This window comes from Scyliorhinus torazame, chromosome 3, assembly GCF_047496885.1.
Source record: "Scyliorhinus torazame isolate Kashiwa2021f chromosome 3, sScyTor2.1, whole genome shotgun sequence".
Lineage (NCBI taxonomy): Eukaryota > Metazoa > Chordata > Chondrichthyes > Carcharhiniformes > Scyliorhinidae > Scyliorhinus > Scyliorhinus torazame.
The window spans coordinates 346,962,147-346,987,721 of record NC_092709.1 but is presented as its reverse complement, the minus strand read 5'-3'; the positions used below and the strand labels follow the sequence as shown (position 1 = coordinate 346,987,721).

The 25,575-nt window shown below is 49.1% G+C and overlaps 1 protein-coding gene across 1 annotated transcript in view; it reads left to right on the top strand.

The window, feature by feature from the left end:
- The window catches only part of dysf (dysferlin, limb girdle muscular dystrophy 2B (autosomal recessive)), a 427,787-nt gene that overhangs the window by 368,222 nt on the left and 33,990 nt on the right, over positions 1 to 25,575 (top strand). Inside the window, exons 45-48 of the mRNA XM_072497740.1 lie at positions 9,153 to 9,244; positions 11,596 to 11,766; positions 13,342 to 13,484; positions 17,575 to 17,714. Coding sequence (XP_072353841.1) covers positions 9,153 to 9,244; positions 11,596 to 11,766; positions 13,342 to 13,484; positions 17,575 to 17,714 — 546 coding nt within the window. The remainder of the gene's footprint in view (positions 1 to 9,152; positions 9,245 to 11,595; positions 11,767 to 13,341; positions 13,485 to 17,574; positions 17,715 to 25,575) is intronic.

Here is a 25,575-nt window from a genome sequence, read left to right as displayed (position 1 = left end):
ACATGACGATTGGTTTAACCAGGTCGGACAAGGCAGCCTTGAGGAGGAGTTTATAGAATGTATCCGCGATAGTTTCCTAGAACAGTATGTAATGGAACCTACGAGGGAACAAGCGGTCCTAGATCTGGTCCTGTGTAATGAGACAGGATTGATTCATGATCCCATAGTTCGGGATCCTCTCGGAAGGAGCGATCACAATATGGTGGAATTTAAAATACAGATGGAGGGTGAGAAGGTAAAATCAAACACTAGTATTTTGTGCTTAAACAAAGGAGATTACAATGGGATGAGAGAAGAACTAGCTAAGGTAGACTGGGAGCAAAGACTTTATGATGAAACAGTTGACGAACAGTGGAGAACCTTCCAAGCGATTTTTCACAGTGCTCAGCGAAGGTTTATACCAACAAAAAGGAAGGACGGTAGAAAGAGGGAAAATCGACCGTGGATATCTAAGGAAATAAGGGAGAGTATCAAATTGAAGGAAAAAGCATGCAAAATGCCAAAGATTAGTGGGAGACTAGAGGACTGGGAAATCTTTAGAGGGCAACAGAAAGCTACTAAAAAAGCGATAAAGAAGAGTAAGATAGATTATGAGAGTAAACTTGCTCAGAATATAAAAACAGATAGTAAAAGTTTCTACAAATATATAAAACAAAAAAGAGTGGCTAAGGTAAATATTGGTCCTTTAGAGGATGAGAAGGGAAACTTAATAATGGGGGATGAGGAAATGGCTGAGGAACTGAACAGGTTTTTTGGGTCGGTCTTCACAGTGGAAGACACAAATAACATGACAGTGACTGATAGAAATGAGGCTATGACAGGTGAGGACCTTGAGAGGATTGTTATCACTAAGGAGGTAGTGATGGGCAAGCTAATAGGGCTATAGGTAGACAAGTCTCCTGGCCCTGATGGAATGCATCCCAGAGTGCTAAAAGAGATGGCTAAGGAAATTGCAAATACACCAGTGATAATTCACCAAAATTCACTAGGCTCTGGGGTGGTCCCAGCGAATTGGAAATTAGCAAACGTGACACCACTGTTTAAAAAAGGAGGTAGGCAGAAAGCGGGTAATTATAGGCCAGTGAGCTTAACTTCGGTAGTAGGGAAGATGCTGGAATCTATCATCAAGGAAGAAATAGCGAGGCATCTGGATGTGAATTGTCTCATTGGGCAGACACAGCATGGGTTCATAAAGGGCAGGTCGTGCCTTACTAATTTAGTGGAATTTGTTGCGGACATTACCAGTGCGGCAGATAACGGGGAGCCAATGGATATGGTATATCTGGATTTCCAGAAAGCCTTTGACAAGGTGCCACACAAAAGGTTGCTGCATAAGATAAAGATGCATGGCATTAAGGGTAAAGTAGTAGCATGGATAGAAGATTGGTTAATTAATAGAAAGCAAAGAGTGGGGATTAATGGGTGTTTCTCTGGTTGGCAATCAGTAGCTAGTGGTGTCCCTCAGGGATCACTGTTGGGTCCACAATTGTTCACAATTTACTTGGATGATTTGGAGTTGGGGACCAAGGGCAGTGTCCAAGTTTGCAGACGACACTAAGATGAGTGGTAAAGCAAAAAGTGCAGAGGATACTGGAAGTCTGCAGAGGGATTTGGATAGGCTAAGTGAATGGGCTAGGGTCTGGCAGATGTAATACAATGTTGACAAATGTGAGGTTATCCATTTTGGTAGGAATAACAGCAAAAGGGATTATTATTTCAATGATAAAATATTAAAACATGCTGCTGTGCAGAGAGACCTGGGTGTGCTAGTGCATGAGTTGCAAAAAGTTGGTTTACAGGTGTAACAGGTGATTAAGAAGGACAATGGAATTTTGTCCTTCATTGCTAGAGGGATGGATTTTAAGACTAGGGAGGTTCTGCTGCAATTGTATAAGGTGTAAGTGAGGCTGCACCTGGAGTATTGTGTTCAGTTTTGGTCTCCTTACTTCAGAAAGGACGTACTGGCACTGGAGGGTGTGCAGAGGAGATTCACTCGGTTAATCCCAGAGCTGAAGGGGTTGGATTACGAGGAGAGGTTGAGTAGACTGGGACTGTACTCGTTGGAATTTAGAAGGATGAGGGGGGATCTTATAGAAACAAATAAAATTATGAAGGGAATGGATAGGATAGATGCGGGCAGGTTGTTTCCACTGGCGGGTGAAAGCAGAAGGAGGGGGCATAGCCTCAAAATAAGGGGACGTAGATTTAGGACTGAGTTTAGGAGGAACTTCTTCACCCAAAGGGTTGTGAATCTATGGAATTCCTTGCCCAGTGAAGCAGTAGAGGCTCCTTCATTAAATGTTTTTAAGATAAAGATGGATAGTTTTTTGAAGAATAAAGGGATTAAGGGTTATGGTGTTCGGGCTGGAAAGTGGAGCTGAGTCCACAAAAGATCAGCCATGATCTCATTGAATGGTGGAGCAGGCTCGAGGGGCCAGATGGCCTACTCCTGCTCCTAGTTCTTATGTTCTTATGTTCTGAAATCACCATTGCGATAATCTATATCCCAGAGTGTTAAAGGAAGGGGCCCTGGAAACAGTGGATGCATTGGTGGTCAGCTGCCAAAATTCTCTAGGCTCTGGAGCAGTTCCTCCAGATTGGAGGGTAGCTAATGTAACCCCACTATTCAAAATGGGAGGGAAAGAAAAAAGGGAGAATTACAGACCAGTTAGCCTGATATCAGGCGCGGGGACAATGCTGGAGTCTATTATGAAATATGTGATAAGAGAACATTTCACAAAAAAAATCAACAACTCGTTTTTTTGTGGATGTAACTAATAGAATAGGTAAGGGAGAAGTCCATAAGACAAAGGGGCAGAAGTAGACCATTTGACCCATTGAGCCTGCTCCGCCATTTAATAAGATCATGGCTGACCTAAAATGATAATCCTAGCGGACGTGGTGTATTTGGACTTTCAGAAGGCTTCTGATAAGGCCCCTCCTAAGAGATTAGTGTGTAAAATTAAAGCATATGGGATAGGGAGTAATTTATTGGCAAGGATTAAGAATTGGTTGACGGTGAGGTAATAGAGAGTGGGAATAAATGGGTCTTTTCTGAGTGGCAGGCAGCAACTAGTGGGGTACCTCAGGGATCAGTGCTTGGGCCCCAGCTGTTTATGATATATATAAATGACCTGACAATATAACATTTCCAAGTTTGCTGACAACAGCAAAGCCTTTGACAAGGTCCCACAGGGGAGACTTGTTAAGAGGGCACATGGGATACAGGGTGATTTGATAAGGTGGATTCATAATTGGCTTAGTGAGAGGAGACAGAGGGCGATGATAGACGGCTGCTTTAGTATCTGGACGCCAGTGTCCAGTGGTGTACCACAGGGATTTGTGTTGGGCCCCCTATTGTTTATCATTTATATAAACGACATAGATGACTATGTGGATGTTGGGACCAGTAAGTTTGTGGATGACGCAAAGATTGGCCGTGACAGTGGGGTTGAGTGTCTTGAGTTACAGGAAGATTTAGACGGGATGGTCAAATAGGCAGATAAGTGGCAGATGGAATTAATCCTGAAAGGTGTGTGCTGATGCACTTTGGAGGGAATAATTTGACAAGAAAGTATACGATGAAAGGTCTGACACTGGGAAGTTCCAAAGGACAAAGGGACCTTGGCGTGTTTGTCCCGAGATCTCTGAAGGCAGAAGGGCAGGTTAATAGGGTGGTGAAAAAGGCATTTGGGCCACTTGCCTTTAACAATCGGGACATAGATTAGAAAAGCAGGGCGGTCACGTTGGAGTTGTATCGAACATTGGTGAGGCCACAGCTGGAGCACTGTGTGCAATTCCGATCGCTACATTATAGGACGGATGTGATTGCACTGGAGGGTATGTGGAGGAGATTCACCAGGATGTTGTCTGGGATGCAACATTGAAGTTATGAAGAGAGGTTGGATAGGCTTGGGTTGTTTTCGCTGGAACAGAGAAGACTGAGGGGGCGACCTGATCGAGGTGTCCAAGATTATGAGGGGCATGGACAGGGTGGATAGGGAGCAGCTGTTCCCCTTAGTTGAAGGGTCGATTACGAGGGGGCGCAAGTTCAAAATGAGGGACGGGAGGTTCAGGGGGGATTTGAGGAAAAACCTTTTTACCAAGAGGGTGGTGAGGGTCTGGAACGCCCTGCCTGGGAGGGTGGTAGAGGTGGGCTGCCTCACATCCTTTAAAAAGTATCTGGATGAGCACTTGGCCGTCTTAACATTCCAGGCTATGGGCCAAGTGCTGGACAATGGGATTGGTTGGGCAGGTCAGGGCCTTTCATGTGTCGGTGCAGACTCGATGGGCAGAAGAGCCTCTTGTACACTGTAGTATTCTGTGATCTGTGATTCTGGGTGGAATTGTGAGTTGTGAGGAGGATGCAAGGAGGCTTCAAGGTGATTTAGACCAGTGGAGCAAGTGGGCAAACACACGACAGATACAGTACAATGTGGCTAAATGTGACATTATACACTTTGGTGTGAAAAACAGCAAGGAAGAGTATTATTCAAATGGTGATATATTGGGAAGTATGGATGTACAATGGGATCTGGGTGTCCTTATACACCAGTCAATGAAAGTGGAGAGGCAGGTGCAGCAAACAATTAGGAAGGCAAATGGTATGTTGGTCTTGATTACAGAGTATTTGAGTTCAGAAGTAAGGATGTCAAACAACAAAGAACAAAGAAATGTACAGCACAGGAACAGGCCCTTCGGCCCTCCAAGCCCGTGCCGACCATACTGCCCGACTAAACTACAATCTTCTACACGTGTCTTGCTGTAATTAGACAGGACCTTGGTGAGACCACATTGCATGCATTTTTGGTCTCCCTACCAAAGAAATGATATACTTGCCATTGAGGGAGTGCAGTGAAAGTTCACAAAGCTGATACCGGGGGTTGGCGGGACTGTCCTATGAGGAGATATTGGTTCAGCTGGGCCAGTACTCACTAGAGTTTAGAAGGATGAGAGGAGATCTGATTGAAACATATAAAATTCAAACAGGGCTGGACAGACTATGTGCAGGGAGGATGTTTTCCCTGGTTGGGGAATCTGGAACCAGGGGGCACAGTCTCAGGATACGGGGTAGACCATTTAGGCCGGAGATGAGGAAATATTTCTTCACTCAGAGGGTAGTAAACGTGTGGAATTCTCTACCACAGAAGGCTGTGGAGGCTAAGTCACTGAATGTATTCAAGGAAGAGATAGATTTGTTTCCGATATTAATGGTTATAGGCAGAAAGTGAGAATATGGCATTGAGATTGGGGACCGGGCATGATCACACTGAATGTTCTTCTGTTCTTATAATAAAGGGATTCGGGGATATGGTGTACGGGCCGGAGAGTGGAGCTGAGTCCACAAAGATCAGCCATGGTCTCATTGAATGGCGGAGCAGGCTCGAGGGGCCAGTTGGCCTACTCCTGTCCCCTGGTTTAATGTTTCTATAATCCAATCTAATTATGAGAAGAGTCCAGTAAATATCGAAGATGAAAATGATCAATGGGGGAAGATTAATTTTGATAATTGAAGATCGCCCACAGATTGATTCAAAGAGGTGGTTCCCAGAGAGCAGGATCAGAACAATGGAGGGTGAGTCAGGGGAGAGAGACATCAGGTGCAAACTAATCATAGCTATTCAATCCCTCAAGCCTGCTCTGCCACGGATTAAGATCATGGCAGATATTCGACCTGAGCTTCACTTTCCTTCCAACCCTATTCCCATATGTAAACATATGAGCATCCAAGAAAGGGCAGAAGGAGGCCATTCGGCCCCTTGAGCCTACAGTGCCATTTGATAAAATCATGAATGATCTCTTTGCGTTTCGAACTCTGACATTCCCATCTGCCACAATGACCTTTGATTCCCCTGTGTAATGTTATGGGCCAGGGTTTAGAGAACCCCAAAGTGTATCATGGAGTTCACCTGACCCACAACTTTTAATAGATTGTGGTATGGGGAGGACACGGCCCACTCTGCAGGTGTGGGACAGCAGAAATGGAAAAGTATTTTTTAAAGCAAAACAATGTTTATTCTATGAACTCAAGTTAACCTTTTTAAACATACAGTGAACATCTTAGCAACCATCAATTCAAATACAACTCCCAAAGAATACAACACTAAGTAATCCTTTTAGCTTTCCTTTTACCATCCATAAGACTGAAAACACCTTTTACCAGAAGCACATCAGGTTAAAGTCACTGCTGTTATTAGTTTTAAATCACCAGGATCGATTCACAGTCATTAGATTACAGAGAGAGTTTCATACACCTTCTGGCTGTGACTGCAGCTTTCCAGCTCTGAAAATGAAACTAAAACACACTCTGCAGCAAACAGCCTAAAACGAAAGTAAAAAGCTGACAGACAGCCCAGCTCCACCCACTCTCTGATATCACTGCAGTAATAAACACCCATTTCTTAAAGGTACTCTCACTATAGATACTTATATACACACCCATTTATAAACACCCATTTCTTAAAGGTACTCTCACTACAGATACTTATATACACACCCATTTATAAACACCCATTTCTTAAAGGTACTCTCACGTGACAGTAACAAGAATCTATCTAACTCCGTCTTAAAAATATTCAATGACCCCACCTTCTGGGGCAGAGAGTTACAAAGTTGCACAGCCCTCTGAGAGAAAATAATTGTCCTACAAGGGGGATCCCTAATTTTAAAACAGTGCCCCCCCCTACCTAACCATGGGCTCACCCACAAGATGAAGCATTCTTCACTTCCACCTTGTCAATACCTTTCAGGATCTTAGATACATCAATCAGGTCATCCCTTACTCTTGTAAACTCCAGTGGAAACAAGCCCAGTCTGCCTAACCTTTCCTCATAACACAACCAGATCTTCAATCCTGAATATTCACAGTGGCTGAGCATTCACTGCCCACGGGCTAATGAATTCCATCAGTTCACAACCTTTTAAGTGAAGAAATGTCTCTCCCTCCCCCTCCCCCCCCCCTCTCAGTCCTACATGGCTGACCCCTATATCCTGGGACTCTCTAACCTGCCACTCAGCACCTACCCTTTCAGACCTACTCAGAACGTTACACTTTTCAACGGGATCGCCTTTCAATTGTCGAAACTACTGAGAACATTGGCCCATTCTAGGGAAGCGCTCTGAAGAGGACAACACTCGCATCCGGGGAAGAAGCCGAATGAGCCTTGCCTGAATGCCACCCCCCCACCCCCCCCACCCGCCCAAGTATATACTTCTTTCCGTATGATGTGGAGATGCCGGCGTTGGACTGGGGTGAGCACAGTAAGAAGTTTTACAACACCAGGTTAAAGTCCAACAGGTTTGTTTCAAATCACTAGCTTTCGGAGCGCTGCTCCTTCCTCAGGTGAATGAAAGGATGGGTTCCAGAAACATATATGTATATCGACAAAAAAAGATGCAAGACGATAATTTGAATGCGAGTCTTTGCAGGTAATTAAGTCCTTACAGGTCCAGAGGGAGCAACTGGAGAGAGGGATAATCACAGGTTAAAGAGGTGTGAATTGTCTCAAACCAGAACAGTTCGTAGGATTTTGCAAGCCCAGGCCAGATGGTGGGGGGCACATTTGGAGTATAGTGTTCAATTCTGGTTGAATAAACTCGGTTTGTTCTCACTGGAACGACGGAGGTTGAGGGGCGACCTGATAGAGGTCTACAAAATTATGAGGGGCATAGACAGAGTGGATAGTCAGAGGCTTTTCCCCAGGGTAGAGGGGTCAATTACTAGGGGGCATAGGTTTAAGGTGCGAGGGGCAATGTTTAGAGGAGATGTACGAGGCAAGTTTTTTACGCAGAGGGTGGTGGGTGCCTGGAACTCGCTGCCAGAGGAGGTGGTGGAAGCAGGGACGATAGTGACATTTAAGGGGCATCTTGACAAATACATGAATAGGATGGGAATAGAGGGATACGGACCCAGGAAGTGTAGAAGATTTTAGTTGAGACGGACAGCATGGTCGGCGCAGGCTTGGAGGGCCGAAGGGCCTGTTCCTGTGCTGGACATTTCTTTGTTCTTCGTTTTGTTCTAATGCGACATGAATCCAAGGTCCCGGTTGAGGCCGTACTGATGTGTGTGGAACTTGGCTTTGAGTTTCTATTCGGCGATTCTGCATTGCCGCACGTCCTGAAGGCCTCCTTGGAGAACGCTTACCCGGAGATCAGAGGCTGACTGCCCTTGACTGCTGAAGTGTTCCCTGACTGGAAGGGAACATTCCCGCCTGGCGATTGTCGCGCGATGCCCGTTCGTCCGTTGGTAGGATTTCATTCTCTTCGTAAGGAGATGAAGTAAGTTAACAGCCTAAAATTTAGTTCGGCCCGGTGTGCTGCTGTGGGATTAGCAGGCAAAAGCCTGTTGCCGTGGAGATAGAATGATGAGTGCAGAGGGTTCCCATGATGGGGCGGGGGGGGAGGGTGGGGGGGGGGGAGAGAGAGCAGTGGGTGTGGGGGGGGAGGGGGGGGGGAATGGAGAAGGGGAGGGGAGGGGGCCTCAGTGGAAAAGGTCAGGACTAAACAGGGAAAATTACTTTGAGTACGTCAGGATGGAAAGAAATTCCCAGACGCAGATAATGAGGCAAGGAGAGGAAAAATAAATGAAAGCAAAAGTGTGGGCCAGCAGTCTTGTACTCAGTATATATTTATACGTACAGTAGTTGAAGCCAATTCCCCAACCCTGGAGGATCAGAAATGAGCAGTGTTTAAAATGAAAAAGCGTGGAAAGGAAAAACAGACTTGTATTAACATGTAGCCCTTTAACAGTCTCAGGATATCCTGTAAAGGTTTACAGCCAATGAAGCACTTTTTGAAGTGGGGTCACTGTTGGTAATGAAGAGAGACAAAGCAGCTGACTTGTGCACAGCAGGATCCCATAAACAGTAAGGTGACGAGGACCAGCTAATCCGTGTTTCAGTGATTGAGGGACAGTGTCGGACTGGGTGACCGGGTAGAACCCCCTGTTTCCCGGTCTCATGCGCACGGCGAGACGTCTCCCCCCACAGGGAGGTACTCGCTCAGCACTGGCATCGGGACTGTCGCGGCCTGGATCTGGAGTGGGATTCTGAAGCCACAGCCTTACGGACTGGGTGGTGAGGGCGCCCCGCACCGTCCCCATGCCATGGCTGAAATGCTGCATCTTTTTATTCCTCCTGCTCTTTCTCTTTCAGTGCGATCCGTATGTGAAAGTTTCTCTGGGTAAGAAGTCAACCAGTGACCAGGACAATTACATCCCGTGTACACTCGACCCGGAGTTTGGAAGGTACGGTACCCTTATTCCCTGATGGCATTCTCAGCGCACGTTAGATTTAGATCCGGTGGTTATGAATCACAGGCAGCAACAACTCACTGGAAATAAAAAGGTGAATCCACACGGTGAATTCCAGCTATTTGACTGTGCTGGGCATCGCAATGACCCAATTTCAGCTCCCAGCTGGATAGTGACCGGAAGCATGAGACGCAACTGAAGGTGCTTCTACTGCTACCCAGCCCAATGGTGATGAGGCTGGGATGATTTCCAATCTGATCGCCTGTCTTAGCACAGGCTAGGGAAGGAGGAGGGGGGCCCACCAGGGCAGAAGCAGTCCAAAGATGTGCAGGTTAGGTCAGGATATCGGGTTAGGGCTGGGGGAGTGGGCCCAGGTAGGGTGCCCTATCAGAGGGTCGGTGCAGACTTGATGGGCCGAATGGCCTCCTTCTGCACTGTAGAGAATCTATAGATCGCCCTCTTGTGCGGGTGACGTGCCGAGTGAGTGCCATTTCTCTGGGATAGTGAAATGAAATGAAATGAAAATCGCTTATTGTCACAAGTAGGCTTCAATGAAGTTACTGTGAAAAGCCCCTAGTCGCCACATTCCGGCGCCTGTTCGGGGAGGCTGGAACGGGAATTGAACCGTGCTGCTGGCCTGCCTTGGTCTGCTTTAAAAGCCAGCTGTTTAGCCCAAGGTGTCAGTGTATATTTCTCCCTGGTGTCTGTGCCAATACCTGTCCCTCAAAACCTGTGTGCTAAACCAGCCTCTCAGATAATCTGTGTTTCAGTGATTGAGGGATAGTATCGGCCTGGGTGGCCGGGTAGAACCCTACCTTTCCTGCTCTCATGCGCACGGCGAGACGTCTCCCCCCACAGGGAGGCACTCGCTCAGCACTGGCAACGGGACTGTCGCGGCCTGGATCTGGAGAGGGATTCTGAAGCCACAGCCTCACGGACTGGGTGGTGAGGGCGCCCCGCACCGTCCCCATGCCACGGCTGAAATGCCGTCAGTCAGGCATGCTGTGTGGTTTTGTTTTTGACACAGGAACGAGAAGCCGTGTGAACCAGAACACGTGTGTTCCTGTCACCTGTCCCTCTGGACATGTCTTGACTTTCCTTTTGTCCGATATGAAGAGTGTTTAGGATTCAGTGAATGCTGTGCCTCCCACACGTAGGATGTACCCCTTGGCTCCGACTCCCCTACCCCTGGCTGCACTGTACGAACTCCAGTATCTGCCAACTTAAACATTCACAGACTCACAAGTTGGCTCGTAAAAGAGACGAGGGAGTCTTAGGTTTGAAAAACCTCGAACCAAGGAGGCACCAACAGACTTATTTAATTATCATAAAGGTTTGAAGGATTTTTTTGTTTGCCCATTCATTTCACTTTCGACATGGAAAGTACAATACTATTTTTAAATGCTTTTTGGTTCTCATCAAGGTAGCGACGTAACTGGGAGACTTTTGCTCCACATTTTCCATTCATGTTATCAGAGTCAATATCAAAGAAGCACATGGGCACGGCACGGGGTTAGATACAGAGTAAAGCTCCCTCTACACTGTCCCCATCAAGTACTCCCAGGACAGAGACAGCACGGGGTTAGATACAGAGTAAAGCTCCCTCAACACTGTCCCCATCAAACACTCCCAGGACAGGTACAGCACGGGGTTAGATACAGAGTAAAGCTCCCTCTACACTGTCCCCATCAAACACTCCCAGGACAGGTACAGCACGGGGTTAGATACAGAGTAAAGATCCCTCTACACTGTCCCCAACAAACACTCCCAGCACAGGTACAGCATGAGGTTAGATACAGAGTAAAGCTCCCTCTACACTGTCCCCATCAAACACTCCCAGGACAGGTACAGCATGGGGTTCGATACAGAGTAAAGCTCCCTCTACACTGTCCCATCAAACACTCCTAGGACAGGTACAGCATGGGGTTAGATACAGAGTAAAGCTCCCTCCACACTGTCCCCATCAAACACTCCCAGGACAGGTACAGCACGTGGTTAGATACAGAGAAAAGCTCCCTCTACACTGTCCCCATCAAACACTTACAGGACAGGTATAGCACGGGGTTAGATACAGAGTAAAGCTCCCTCAACACTGTCCCATCAAACACTCCCAGGACAGGTACAGCACGGGGTTAGATACAAAGTAAAGCTCCCTCAACACTGTCCCCATCAAACACTCCCAGGACAGGTACAGCACGGGGTTAGATACAGAGTAAAGCTCCCTCTACACTGTCCCCATCAAACACTCCCAGGACAGGTACAGTAAAGGCTACACTGCCTGAAGGTAATTCTGCAAATTGTAACAAATTCACACCATCCTTATTAAAGGGGTAATATTCCCACAGGATGTATGAGCTGACTGGAATGCTACCGATTGAGAAGGATCTGAAGGTCACTCTTTATGACTATGACCTGCTGTCGAAGGATGAGAAAATTGGGGAAACGGTGATTGACTTGGAGAATCGCTTCCTGTCTCGGTTTGGAGGTTGTTGTGGGCTGCCTCAGACCTACTCCATGTAAGTTGTGTGTCACTGCACGGTTTGTTTTCTCTATGAACAACTAATATCAACTTTGACTGAGTGAAACTCCACAAGGTGCTTCAGAGGAATCGAGTCAGAGACTAACTGGCAACGAGGCAAAGGAGGAGGCATTCAGTGCAGGTGACCAACATCTTATTAAATCATAGTATAGGGAAACAGGCCATTCAGCCCATCATTGCCATACCAGTACTTCAATAAAACTAGCCAATTGGTCCCATATAATGTATATATCCAACTTTCTTTCAGTAGATTCTATAAACAGCTTGTGATTGAAAAAGCACTTTGGGAATCAAGGGTTAAGGGGATAAGGCGAGAAATTGGAGTTGAATATTATCATTTCAGATTAGTCATGATCTCATTGAATGGCAGAGCAGACCTGACGGACGGGCCAAATGACATATTCCTGCTCCTACGTCTTATAGACTTATGGCTACTTGTTCCCGCCAGCCTGCTCTGTCATTCAATAAGATCGTGGCTGTTCACGTTGTGGCGTCAACTCCACATTCCTCTGACCTGTAACCTTGTTCCGTGCCAGTGTTAATGCTCCATGGGACCGCCTCACTTCCTTCTTCATCAATCCCGCCAACATGGCCGCCTATTCTTTTCACCCCTGTTTACTTGTCTGGATTCCCCTCAAAACCGTCGATACAATTCACCCCTACCCCTCCCTGTGGTAGCGGTCCCACATTCTCACCACACTGGATAACAACCTTTCTCCTGAGTTCCCTCAAACTGTTTTGCATCAGACCCTGGCAAAATCTTACTGAATCTACACTCCTGGGGCGGGATTCTCTGCAATCGGCGCGATGTCCGCCAACCGGCGCCAAAAACGGCACGAATCAGTCCGGCATTGCGCCGCCCCAAAGGTGCGGAATTCTCCGCATCTTGGGGGGCCGAGCCCTAACCTTGAGGGGCTAGGCCCGCGCCGGACTGATTTCCGCCCGGCCAGCTGGCGGGAAAGGCCTTTGGTGCCCCGCCAGCTGGCGCGGAAATGACTTTGCCGGGCGGCGCGTGCGCGGGAGCGTCAGCGGCCGCTCACGGCATCCCCGCCCATGCGCAGTGGAGGGGGTCTCTTCCACCTCCACCATAGTGGAGACCATGGCGAAGGCGGAAGGAAAAGAGTGCCCCCACGGCACAGGCCCGCCCGCGGATCGGTGGGCCCCGATAGCGGACCAAGCCACCGTGGGGGCATCCCCCGGGGCCAGATCGCCCCGCGCCCCCCCCCAGGACCCCGGAGCCCGCCCGCGCCGCCTTGTCCCGCCGGTCGAAAGGTGGTTCAATCCACGCCGGCAGGCGTGGGTTGACAGCGGCGGGACTTCGGCCCATCGCGGACCGGAGAATCGCCGGTGGATTTCCGCCGACCGGCGCGGCGCGATTCCCGCCCCCGCTGAATCTCCGGTGGCGGAGAATTCGGGATACGGCGGGGCGGGATTCACGCCGGCCCCCGGCGATTCTCCGACCCGGTGGGGGGTCGGAGAATCGCGCCCCTGATCCTCAATATTACCTCTATCAGGTGGAGTGCAATGGTTTATATAATGACTGCCCTTTCAGATCAGGACCAAACCGATGGCGAGACCAGCTCAGACCAAGCCAGCGCCTTCACATCTACGCTCAGAGACACGGCTACAAGCTCCCTGTGTGCAGGGAGGATAAAATCTCTTTCAGAGGGGAGGACTTCCTTCTCTCAGACTTTGGTAGGTCTATTCTTCTCTTGCTTTTCTCTGAGATCGTGCTGCGTGAGGCGAGAGAATCTCGGGGAATCTCGGAGAGAGCTCGGGGAAACGCTTTCTCGACGGGAAACGAATCGCAGCTCTTTCAAAGAGCCAACATAGAGCCGGGCCAAATGGCCTCATTCTGCATATGACATGAGAATTATTTATCTGGTATCATGCCCTTCAAGGCTTATCTAAGCATACAGGAGGAGGCTCAGTTCTGCTATCCAATTATGTCGTAGAATCTACAGTGCAGAAGGAGGCCATTCAGCCCATCGAGTCTGCGCCGGCTCTTGGAAAGAGCACCCCACTTAAGCCCATGCCTCTACCCCATCCCCATAACCCAGTAACCCCACCTAAACCTTTTGGACACTAACGGCAATTGATCATGGCCAATCCACCTACCCTGCACATCTTTCGGGACTTGTGGGGGGAAACCGGAGCACCCGGAGGAAACCCACGCAGACACGGGGAGAAGGTGCAGACTCCACACAGACAGTGACCCAAGCCGGCAATCGAACCTGGGACCCTAGAGCTGTGAAGCAACTTTGCTAACCACTGTGCTACCATACTGCCCATAGCTGATCAGCTCCATTTACTCAGCTTTTCTCCATTCATTCCGCACTAAAGTAACTCCAGCCATCTCAATTCTGACCGACGCCACAAACAAAGCCTTTTCAGGAGCTGACAATGCCATAACCCTTTCGTACGAGGAAATCCTTCCTCATTGCACCTCCGAACAACCTCGCCCGAATTTTAAAATGACGCTCTTTTGTTGTGGATTTCCACAGCTGAGGAAATAGTTTTCTGTCATTGACGTCATTGAAATCTTTTATTGTTTTAAACACGGAGATCTTGTGGTGCAATGCCAACGTTCCCTACCTCTGGACCAGAGCTGGGGGTTCGAATCCAGCATCCAGACTTGTTGTCCAGGGAAAGAGCGTTCACAACTATGTTCAACAGACTGATTACCAGCTCAGGACCATTTCCACCACTCTCCCCACCACCCCCTCCCCCCATTGCCCACAGGCTTAAACAAACAGCCTGGGCCTGAGAAGATACACTTTCGACTTTTTTAAACACCTTGGTTAGAGTACTCCTCATTAATGTCTTCCAATTGAAATTCTTCAGGGTTTTGACAGGGGAGGTGATGAGAATTTACTCCTCTGACTGTGGCCGACAGGTCACGGTCGCAGGAGAAGGAGTCAGATCTATTGTCCTGGTTGTCTTTTGGTCCCCAGTTGTAATTAACCGAATCCCGCCCTGACGCCGGCTGCCGTATTCTCCGGCGCCATTTTTCAGGCGGGGGTGGGATTAACGCCACGCCGGTCGGGGGCCGTTGGCAGCGCCCCCCCCCCCCCCGGCGATTCTCCGGGCCCCGATGGGCCGAGCGGCTGGCCGTTTTCGGCCAGTACCCCCCGGCGTGAATCACTCAACTCACGTACCAGCGGGACCTGGCAGATAGGTCGGCGGAGGCGGCCCTCGGGGGGGGCGCGGGGGGCATCCGACCCTGAGGGGGGCCCCCACGGTGGCCTGGCCCGGGATCGGGGCCCACCGATCTGCGGGCGGGCCTGTTCCGTGATGGGGGCATTTCTTCCTTCCGCGCTGGCCCCTGTAGGGCTCCGCCAGGGCCGGCCCAGATAAGAGAACCCCCCGCGCATGCACCAAAATACGCCTGCCGGTGTGCGCATGCGCAGAACCACGCTGGCGGTTCCGCGCATGCGCGAGATCACGCCGGCCCTTCGGTGCATGCGCGAACCCGCACTGTCCCTTCAGCGCCGGCTGGAGCACCGCCAACCCCTCCGCCATCCACCCAACCCCAGAAAGTGCGGAGAATTCTGCACTTTTGGAGGCGGTTGATGCCGGAGTGGTTGGCGCCGGTTCTCCCGCCGGCGTGGGGACTTAGTCCTCAGAAGGGAAAATCTTGGGCAGCACGGTAGCACAGTGGTTAGCACAATTGCTTCACAGCTCCAGGGTCCCAGGTTCGATTCCGGCTTGGGTCACTGTCTATGCGGAGTCTGCACGTTCTCCCCGTGGTCTGCGTGGGTTTCCTCCGGGTGCTCCGGTTTCCTCCCACAGTCCAAAGATGCACGGGTTAGGTGGATTGGCCATGATAAATTGCCCTTAGTGTCCAAAATTGCCCTTAGTGTTGGATGGGGTTACTGGGTTATGGGGATAGGGTGGAGGTGTTGACCTTGGGTAGGGTGCTCTTTCCAAGAGCCGGTACAGACTCAATGGGCCGAATGGCCTCCTTCTGCACTGTAAATTCTATGATAATCTATGATTTATGTTTCATTTTGCCATTGCTGGTCCAATCGAAGGACTGGATTATACTTCACATGAGTCTCTGGTGCAACTGTGGCCTCCTAGAACACTTCTACATAACAGCTACACCCTAGCTATTTACAGATATTTACAAATAAAACAACAATATATATAACAGTCAGTGAGATGAGGAAGCATTCTTCACTTAGGGCATCGTGAACCTTTCGAATTCTGTACCCCAGCGAGCAGTGGAAGTTCAATTATTGATTATATTCGGAGCTAAGGGAATTAAAAAAGTAAGTTGCCACAGTCCCAGATGATCACACAGTCTGCTTTCCTCTTTGAGGGGGAGAGCTGACTGGTGGTTGTGGTACTATCATAACTGTAAGAACTGCAAGGATTACTGAAGTGTTTAGAGCAGCCGCTAGAGGGAACTATAGGTTACAACTATATAAGGCGGTGATGTTAAGCCTTGTGGGAGAGTGCAGGAGTTAGCTAGAGAGAGTACAAATAGTGTAAGTGAGAGCAGATCATAGTTTATATCAGTAGTGAGATTAGCTGTAGGTGAGTGTAGTTTAAATGTTATTAATCAACTGTGTATCCTTTAGGAGTACGTGTTGAATCCAAGTTAGCAGTGTTAATAAATTTATAGCTTTGTTCAAGTTCAAGCTATTTTGTGGACTTTGTGAACACTACGCCGACCATCCTGAAATAAGCAACACAAAGAACACCATAGTGGTGGTTTAACCTGAGGATCACCACATTCAACTAGATCACCATATCTCAGAGGGGCAAGGTTGAGAAGGTGGAGCCTTCAGCCAGTACGGGAATTGTTGGCGTCGCTCCACGTCACAAATGAGCCGCACAGGCAACTGAGCTAAATAAGCCCGGTTTAGGGATTTAGGGATATGGCGATGGCGCAGGAAGGTAGATCTGTGCAGGAGATCACTGGTAATCTAGTTGAATGGTAGAGCAGGCACGTATGGCTCATTCCAGCTCTCCTCTATTTATCCCATACATGTTGGATACCCCGCCGGGTCGGAGAATCGCCGGAGGCTGGCGTGAATTCCGCCCCAGCCGGTTGTCGAATTCCCCGGCACCGGATATTCAGCGGGGGTGGGAATCGCGCTGCGCCGGTTGGCGGGTCCACCCCCTGTAATTCCCCGGCCCGCGATGGGCCGAAGTCCCGCTGTTGGAATGCCTGTCCCGCCGGCGATAATCAAATCACCTCTCTTACCGGCGAGACAAGGCGGCGCAGGCGGGCTCCGGGGTCCTGGGGGGGGGCGCGGGGCGATCTGGCCCCGGGGGGGGGGGTGCCCCCACGGTGGCCTGGCCCGCGATCGGGGCCCACCGATCTGCGGGCGGGCCTGTGCCGTGGGGGCACTATTTTCCTTCCGCCTTCGCCATGGTCTCCACTATGGCGGAGGTGGAAGAGACCCCCTCCACTGCGCATGCGCGGGGATGTCGTGAGCGGCCGCTGATGTTCCCGCGCATGCGCCGCCCGGCAAAGTCATTTCTGCGCCAGCTGGCGGGGCACCAAAGGCCTTTCCCGCCAGCTGGCCGGGCGGAAATCAGTCCGGCGGGGGCCTAGCCCCTCAAGGTGAGGGCTCGACCCCTCAAGATGCGGAGGATTCCGCACCTTTGGGGCGGCACGATGCCGGACTGATTCGCGCCGTTTTTGGCGCCGGTTCGGCAGACATCGCGCCGATCGCGGAGAATCCCGCCCAGGATTCTTGCCCTATTGTTGTGGATTGTGCGGAACGCAAATCGTTACGGGTGGCTGATTGACTCTCCCGTTTCATTACAGAGGACGGAAAGCTCCTTGGCACACACCTCGGGCCCCCCGAGGAACGGTTGGCCTTATACGTGCTCCACAAACAGGGCTTGGTTCCAGAGCATGTGGAGACCAGGGCCTTATTCAGCCCTCTGCAGCCTGACATTCAGCAGGTAAGTGTCGGACTTTGTTGCAATAACCACTCCTGCTGCATGAGTGAAGCTCATTACACAGAGCAACACCAAGGTGTGTGCGTGAAAACGGCCTGCTTTATAGATTCTTCCATCGCTCGTTGAACTACACCAAAGTGTTTTTCCAAATAAAATCCCCCCAGGGCTCTGGATAATTCGGTACTCCATGCCTGAGCTACAAACGTGCTTTATTTTTAACAAGTGCGCTTTGCGTTAACAGTGAAGCTGTTGCCCTCAGAATGTGTGCAGTTCAAGAGTTTAGATGCTGTGTGGCTGACGTGGTGTTCCAGCTCGGTGGGGGGGGGGGGGGCACTCATGCATCTGGGTCAGAAGATTCTGAGTTCCAGCCCCACTCCAGGGCCTGAAGACAAAAACCCAGGCTCACATTCCAGCGCGGCCCTGAGGAAGTGCTGCACTGTCAGAGGCGTTGTCTTTCAGATGTGATGTTCGGCCGAGGCCCTCAAATGCACTCCCTGGCGGACATGAACGATCCCCATGGCATTAACTGAGAGAAGAGCACTGGAGTTCTCCCCTGTTTCCTGACCAATATTTATTCCTCACTCAACATCGCAAAACCAGATTGCCTGGCCATTACTACGTTACTGTTTGTGGGAGCTTGCTCTGCTCAAATTAGCTGCCAACTTAGTTTCCTAAGAGCATCTGCACTTCAGGAATACCTCACTGGGTGAGCAGCACTTTGATGTTTAGTAATTGTGAAAGGCATTATATAAAGTCTAGTCTGTCGTTATTTTCCTTTGCCATGCTTATAAATCCTATGAATACCTATGAATTTCCTTTGTCGTGCCATGCTGCCATGTAGCACAGTGGTTAGCACTGTGGCTTCACAGTGCCAGGGACCCGGGTTCAATTCCCGACTTGGGTCACTGTCTGTGCGGAATCTGCACGTTCTCCCCGTGTCAGCGTGGGTTCCCTCCGGGTGCTCCGGTTTCCTCCCACATGTCCCGAAAGACGTGCTGTTAGGTGAATTGGACATTCTGAATTCTCCCTCTGTGTACCCGAACAGGCGCCGGAATATGGCGACTAGGGGCTTTTCACAGTAACTTCATTGCAGTGTTAATGTAAGCCTAATTGTGACAATAAAGGTTATTTTTTTTAAATTAATCCTATGTCCATTCGAACGCACATTTTGCCACTCTGGCTCAATGCCAAACACATCCAATACCATTTTTCTTTCCCCCTCTGTTCTTTAGCATTGTTGAATCATTCCTGCTATTCTCCTCCCCTTTCTGTTACCCAGTCATACCATCGTTCCTTCTCAGGTACTTTGTCCTCTGCTCAAGAATTCCTTCCCCAAACCTCTCCACCGCTGCTTTAAGATGTTCATTAAAACCTATCATTGGGGTTTAGAAGAATGAGAGGCGACCTTATTGGGACATGTCGGATTCTCAGGGGGCTCGACAGGGTAGATGCTGAGAGGATGTTTCCTCTTGTGGGAGAGTCTAGGACCAGAGGGCATAATCTCAGAGTAAGGGGTCACCAATTGAAGACAGAGATGAGGAGGAATTTCTTCACTCAGAGGGGAGTGAATCTGTGGAATTCTTTAACGCAGAGAGCTGTAGAGGTTGGGCCGTTCAGTGTGTTCCAGGCTGAGGTAGACAGATGATTAATCAGTGAGGGAATCGAGGGTGATGGGGATAAGGCGGGAAAGTGGAATTGAGGATCATTACAGATCAGTCATGATCTCATTGACTCTCGGAGCAGACTCGATGGGCCTAATAGAGCTGCTCCTTCGTCTTATGATCTAAAGGTCAACCTTTTTTGTGATTGGGTGTCAAATTGTTCTTTGTCTGATAGTATCATAGTATCATAGGGCAGCACGGTAGCATTGTGGATAGCACAAATGCTTCACAGCTCCAGGGTCCCAGGTTCGATTCCGGCTTGGGTCACTGTCTGTGCGGAGTCTGCACATCCTCCCCGTGTGTGCGTGGGTTTCCTCCGGGTGCTCCGGTTTCCTCCCACAGTCCAAAGATGTGCAGGTTAGGTGGATTGGCCATGCTAAATTGCCCATAGTGTCCAAAATTGCCCTTAGTGTTGGGTGGGGTTATTGGGTTATGGGGATAGGGTGGAGGTGTGGACCTTGGGTAGGGTGCTCTCTCCAAGAGCCGGTGCAGACTCGATGGGCCGAATGGCCTCCTTCTGCACTGTAAATTCTATGAAATCTATGAACGTACAGCACAGAAGGAGGCCATTCAGCCCATCGAGTCTGCACAGGCTCTTGGAAAGAGCACCCTCCCCACGGTCAACACCTCCACCCTATCCCCATAACCCAGTAACCCCACCCAACACTAAGGGCAATTTTGGACACTGAGGGCAATTTATCATGGCCAATCCACCTAACCTGCACATCTTTGGACTGTGGGAGGAAACTGGAGCACCCGGAGGAAACCCACGCACACACGGGTAGGATGTGCAGACTCCGCACAGACAGTGACCCAAGCCGGAATCGAACCTAGGACCCTGGAGCTGCGAAGCAATTGTGCTATCCACAATGCTACCGTGCTGCCCGTAAATAGGCAAGAGTCGGTTGAAGTCTTGGTGGTGAAGCGATGAAAAAAAAGAGAAAGACCATTCTTTCTGGCACAAGGTGGATTGACCTGCCAAGAGCAAGGACCCTTGTGAACTGTAAATGCTTGAGGATAAGGTCATAGAAGCTGGAGTAAGCCATTCCGTCCCTTGAGCCTACTCCATCAGTCAGTAACATCATGGCTGACCTTTGACTCAACTCCACCTCTCCGCACTATCCCATGTTTCCTTTAGTGGCCAAAGATCTATCGATCCATCTCTTGAATATACTCAATGACTGAGCTCCCACAGCTCTGTGGTGGAGGGAATTCCAAAGCTTCACTGCCCTTTGAGTGAGGAATTTTCTCTTTACCTCAGTCCTAAATAGCCAACCTCTTAACCAGAAACCGTGACTCAACGTTCAAGAATTCCCAACCCATAGAAATATTTTCTCATATGGCCACGTGTTGGTGCAGTGGTTAGCACTGCTGCTTATGGCGCCGATGTGCCAGGTTTGACCCCGGCTCTGGGTCACTGTCCGTGTGGAGTTTGCACATTCTCCCCGTGCCTGCGTGGATCTCACCCCCACAACCCCAAGGAATGTGCAGGGTAGGTGGATTGGCCACGCTAAATTGCCTCTTAATTGGGAAAAAAAAAGAATTGGGTACTCTAAATGAATGAAAATGAAATGAAATGAAAATCGCTTATTGTCACAAGCAGGCTTCAAATGAAGTTACTGTGAAAAGCCCCTAGTCGCCACTTTCCGGCGCCTGTTCGGGGAGGCTGTTACGGGAATTGAGGCTGTTACGGGAATTGCTGCTGGCCTGCCTTGGTCTGCTTTCAAAGCCAGCGATTTAGCCCTGTGCTAAACAGCCCCTGTTTAAATTAAATTAAAATAAAGAAATATTTTCTCAGCATCTACCTAGCCAAGTCGCTTCGTATACTTCAATGAGCTCACTAAGTCACCCTTCAATACCCTCGGAACTATAGGCCAAGTCTACTCAATCTCTCCTCAACAGCAATCTCCCTATCCCAAGAACCAGCCAGTACAACCTTTGTTATACTCCCTCCAGTACCAATTGTCTGGAATTCTCCAGCCGTTCACTGGCAGCCAGATTCCCCGCCCATGGATTTTCCGGCAGCATGGAGTGGCTTCAATGGAAATTCCCATTGACAGCGGCGGGAGCAGAAAATCCCGCCGGCAGTGAACGGCACACAGCCTACCGCTGCCGGGATACTCACGGCTGCGAGGCCGGAGAATCCCGCCCATTGTAACTCTTCTAGTCAATCCTTTGGTAAGAAAGGACTTTTCCTTCCGAATCAATTGCTGCACCTGCATGATAACTTTCTGTGATTCTGTGAAGCAGAGAGTGGGGATAAAGGGGTCTTTTTCAGGATGGCAGCCGGTGACTAGTGGTGTGCCTCAGGCGTCTGTGCTGGGACCACAACTTTTCACAATATACATTAATGATCTGGAAGAAGGAACTGAAGATACTGTTGCTAAATTTGCAGATGATACAAAGATCTGTAGAGACAGGTAGTATTGAGGAAGCAAGGGGGCTGCAGAAGGACTTGGACAGGCGAGGAGAGTGGGCAATGAAGTGGCAAATGAAATACAATGTGGAAAAGTGTGAGGTTATGCACTATGGAAGGAAGAACGGAGGCATATTTTCTAATGGAGGCTCAGGAAATCAGAAGCACGAAGAGACTTGGGAGTCCTTGTTCACGATTCTCTTAAGGTTAATATGCAGGTTCAGTCGGCAGTTAAGAAGGCAAATGCAATGTTAGCATTCATGTCGAGAGGGCTAGAATACAAGACCAGGGATGTGCTTCTGAGGCTGTATAAGGCTCTGGTCAGACCCCATTTGGAATATTGTGAGCGGTTTTGGGCCCCGTATCTAAGGAAGGATGTTCTAGCCTTGGAAAGGGTCCAGAGGAGGTTCACAAGAATGATCCCTGGAATGAAGAGATTGTCATATGAGGAGCAGTTGAAGACTCTGGGCCTGTATGGGCTGCACGGTAGCACAGTGGTTAGCACTGTTGCTTCCCAGCGCCAGGGACCCGGGTTCGATTCCCTGCTGGGTCACTGTCTGTGCGGAGTCGGCACGTTCTCCCCGTGTCTGCGTGGGTTTCCTCCGGGTGCTCCGGTTTCTTCCCACAAGTCCTAAAAAACGTGGTTGTTAGGTGAATTGGACATTCTGAATTCTCCCTCTGAGTACCCGAACAGGTGCCGGAGTGTGGCGACTAGGGGCTTTTCACAGTAACTTCACTGCAGTGTTAATGTAAGTCTTCTTGTGACAATAAAGATTATTATTATTACTCGTTGGAGTTTAGAAGGATGAGGGGGGATCTTATTGAACTTACAGGATACTGCGAGGCCTGGATAGAGTGGATGTGGAGGGGATGTTTCCACTTGTAGGAAAAACTAGAACCAGAGGACACCATCTCAGACTAAAGGGACGATCCTTTAAAACTGAGATGAGGAGGAATTTCTTCAGCCAGAGGGTGGTGAATCTGCGGAACTGTTTGCCGCAGAAGGCTGTGGAGGCCAAATCACTGAGTGTCTTTAAGACAGAGATGGATGTGATTAATAAGGGGATCAGGGGTTATGGGGAGGAGGCAGGAGAATGGGGATGAGAAAAATATCAGCCATGATTGAATGGCGGAGCAGACTCGATGGGCCGAGTGGCCTAATTCTGCTCCTATGTCTTATGGTCTTATTCATCTACAAGGATACCCAAATCCCTCTGAATGCAAACATTTCACAGTCTCTCACCGTTTAAAAAATATTCTGCTTTTCTAATTTTCCTGCCAAATTGAATAACGTCACACTCCCCAACATTGAAGCACATACAAAGAACAAAGAAATGTACAGCACAGGAACATGCCCTTCGGCCCTCCAAGCCCGTGCCGACCATGCTGCCCGACTAAACTACAATCTTCTACACTTCCTGGGTCCATATCCCTCTATTCCCATCCGATTCATGTATTTGTCAAGATGACCCTTAAATGTCACTATCGTCCCTGCTTCCACCACCTCCTCTAGTAGCGAGTTCCAGGCACCCACTACCCTCTGTGTAAAAAACTTGCCTCGTACATCTACTCTAAACCTTGCCCATCACACCTTAAACCTATGCCCCCTAGTAATTGACCCCTCTACCCCGGGGAAAAGCCTCTGACTATCCACTCTGTCTATGCCCCTCATAATTTTGTCGACCTCTATCAGGTCGCCCCTCAACCTCTGCCGTTCCAGTGAGAACAAACCGAGTTTATTCAACCGCTCCTCATAGCTAATGCACTCCATACCAGGCAACATTCTGGTAAATCTCTTTTGCGCCCTCTCTAAAGCCTCCACATCCTTCTGGTAGTGTGGCGACTAGAATTGAACACTATACTCCAAGTGTGGCCTAACTAAGGTTCCATACAGCTGCAACATGACTTGCCAATTCTTATACTCAATGCCCCGGCCAATGAAGGCAAGCCTGCCGTATGCCTTCTTGACTACCTTCTCCACCTGTGTCGCCCCTTTCAGTGACCTGTGGACCTGTACACCGAGATCTCTCTGACTTTCACTACTCTTGAGGGTTCTACCATTCAATACTCTTGAGGGTTCTACCAAGAACATCTACTATGTTCTTTCCCACTCACTTAATCTGACTAAATCCTTGCAGGCTCTTTGTGTCCTCCTCATTGCTTACTTTCCACCTAACTTTATATATTCAGCAAAGGTAGATATGTTACAATCAGTCCCCTCACCTAGATTATTAATATAGATTGAAAATAGCTGAGGCCTGGGCATTGATCTTTACCTGGTCCGTTACGCCCGATGAAACTCTAAGGGAGCTGTTTGTTCCTCCTGTCTGTTTGTGTCTGTTAATCGCTCTCAAATCTGATTACTCCCAATCCAACAAACCCGGATCTTGTGTAATTTCCTGTGAGCCACCTTCCCGGAAGCTTTTCGGAAAATCAGTATTCACTGCTTCTTCCTTCTGAAAGCTGCTGGTTAAATCCTCACAAACCTTGAACACGTTTGTAAACACAATTTCCCTTTCCTAAATCCATGTTAACTCTGTTCAATCATATTATAACTTTTAAGAGCTCTGATATCACGTTGCTCATAATAGTTCTTATTAGTCTAATCTATTATCAGTAGTATTTTTCATTTTTGCTGGTGTCAGGTCAGCTGGTCTGTGGTTTCCTGTTTTCTCTCTTCCTTCTTTCTTGAATAGTGTGGTTATGTTTTCCATCCTCCAATAAACCGGCCAGTTCCAGAATCCGGGGACACTGGACCAACACATCTACTGTCTCTGTAGCTCCCTCATTTAAAATCTGAGGGTGAAGGTCATAGGTTCCAGGGGATTGTTGGCTTTTTGTCCCTTCCGCTTCTCCAATGCCATGGGCGCGATCGAACAGCCCAACCCAACCCAGTGATGTGACGAGGCCGATAAATCTTGCGAGAGGCCTCGTTAGATCTAACGAGATCTCGCGGGACCTCGCGATCGGGATCTCGCCCTCGTTGGGCGGGATCCAGGTTTACACATTTCAGTGAGCAGACAGGCTCACTTAAATATGTTGCCGCCCAATGCTCCCGAAGCCCGGGAACAAACGCCCATGCCTAGGAGGCCTTACCGTGACACATAAATGTGGACCAGGCATAACGGCGCCTGGGCGAGTCTCCCAGGACTTTGGGGGCCCCTGGATGTGGTCAGGCGCTGGGCCCGAGGTGCCCTTCCCTTATGACGCGGGGTGAGGGGTGCTTGGGGACCCCTTAAGGTAAGTTGGGGAATTGGGGGAATCCGGAGGCTGCGGTGGGTGGACGAGAGATCAGGGTAGCATTTAAAAATGGCGTCTCTTTTTCATAAGTATCTTATCCATAAATTGTCAAATTGTAATTCCCATTCCTGAGGTTTATGTAAATGGTGAATGACATTGGTGTCAACGGCAATCCCTGATGAACACCACTTCCCATCAGTTTCCAATGTAAATGACTTTTGATGTTTTCAGTGATGTTGGCTGAAGGATAAATATTGGCCAGAATAGGAGTAACTCCTCTACTCGTCTTCAAATATTAGGAAAATAGGAACAGGAATAGGCAAAGGATCCTTTATGTCTACCTGAGAGAACATTTGGACCTGGGTTTAGCACCTCATTGGAAGGAACATAGGTCATGGGTTCCAGTCTCTAGAGTGGGGTTTGAATGGATGACTTTCAGACTTGGTGCATGAGCTTTTTCTAAATGTATTAATTCATGGACTGTGGACATCACTGGCTAGGCCATGACTATTATTGCCCATGAGAGGTTTGTGTTGAGCTGTCTTCT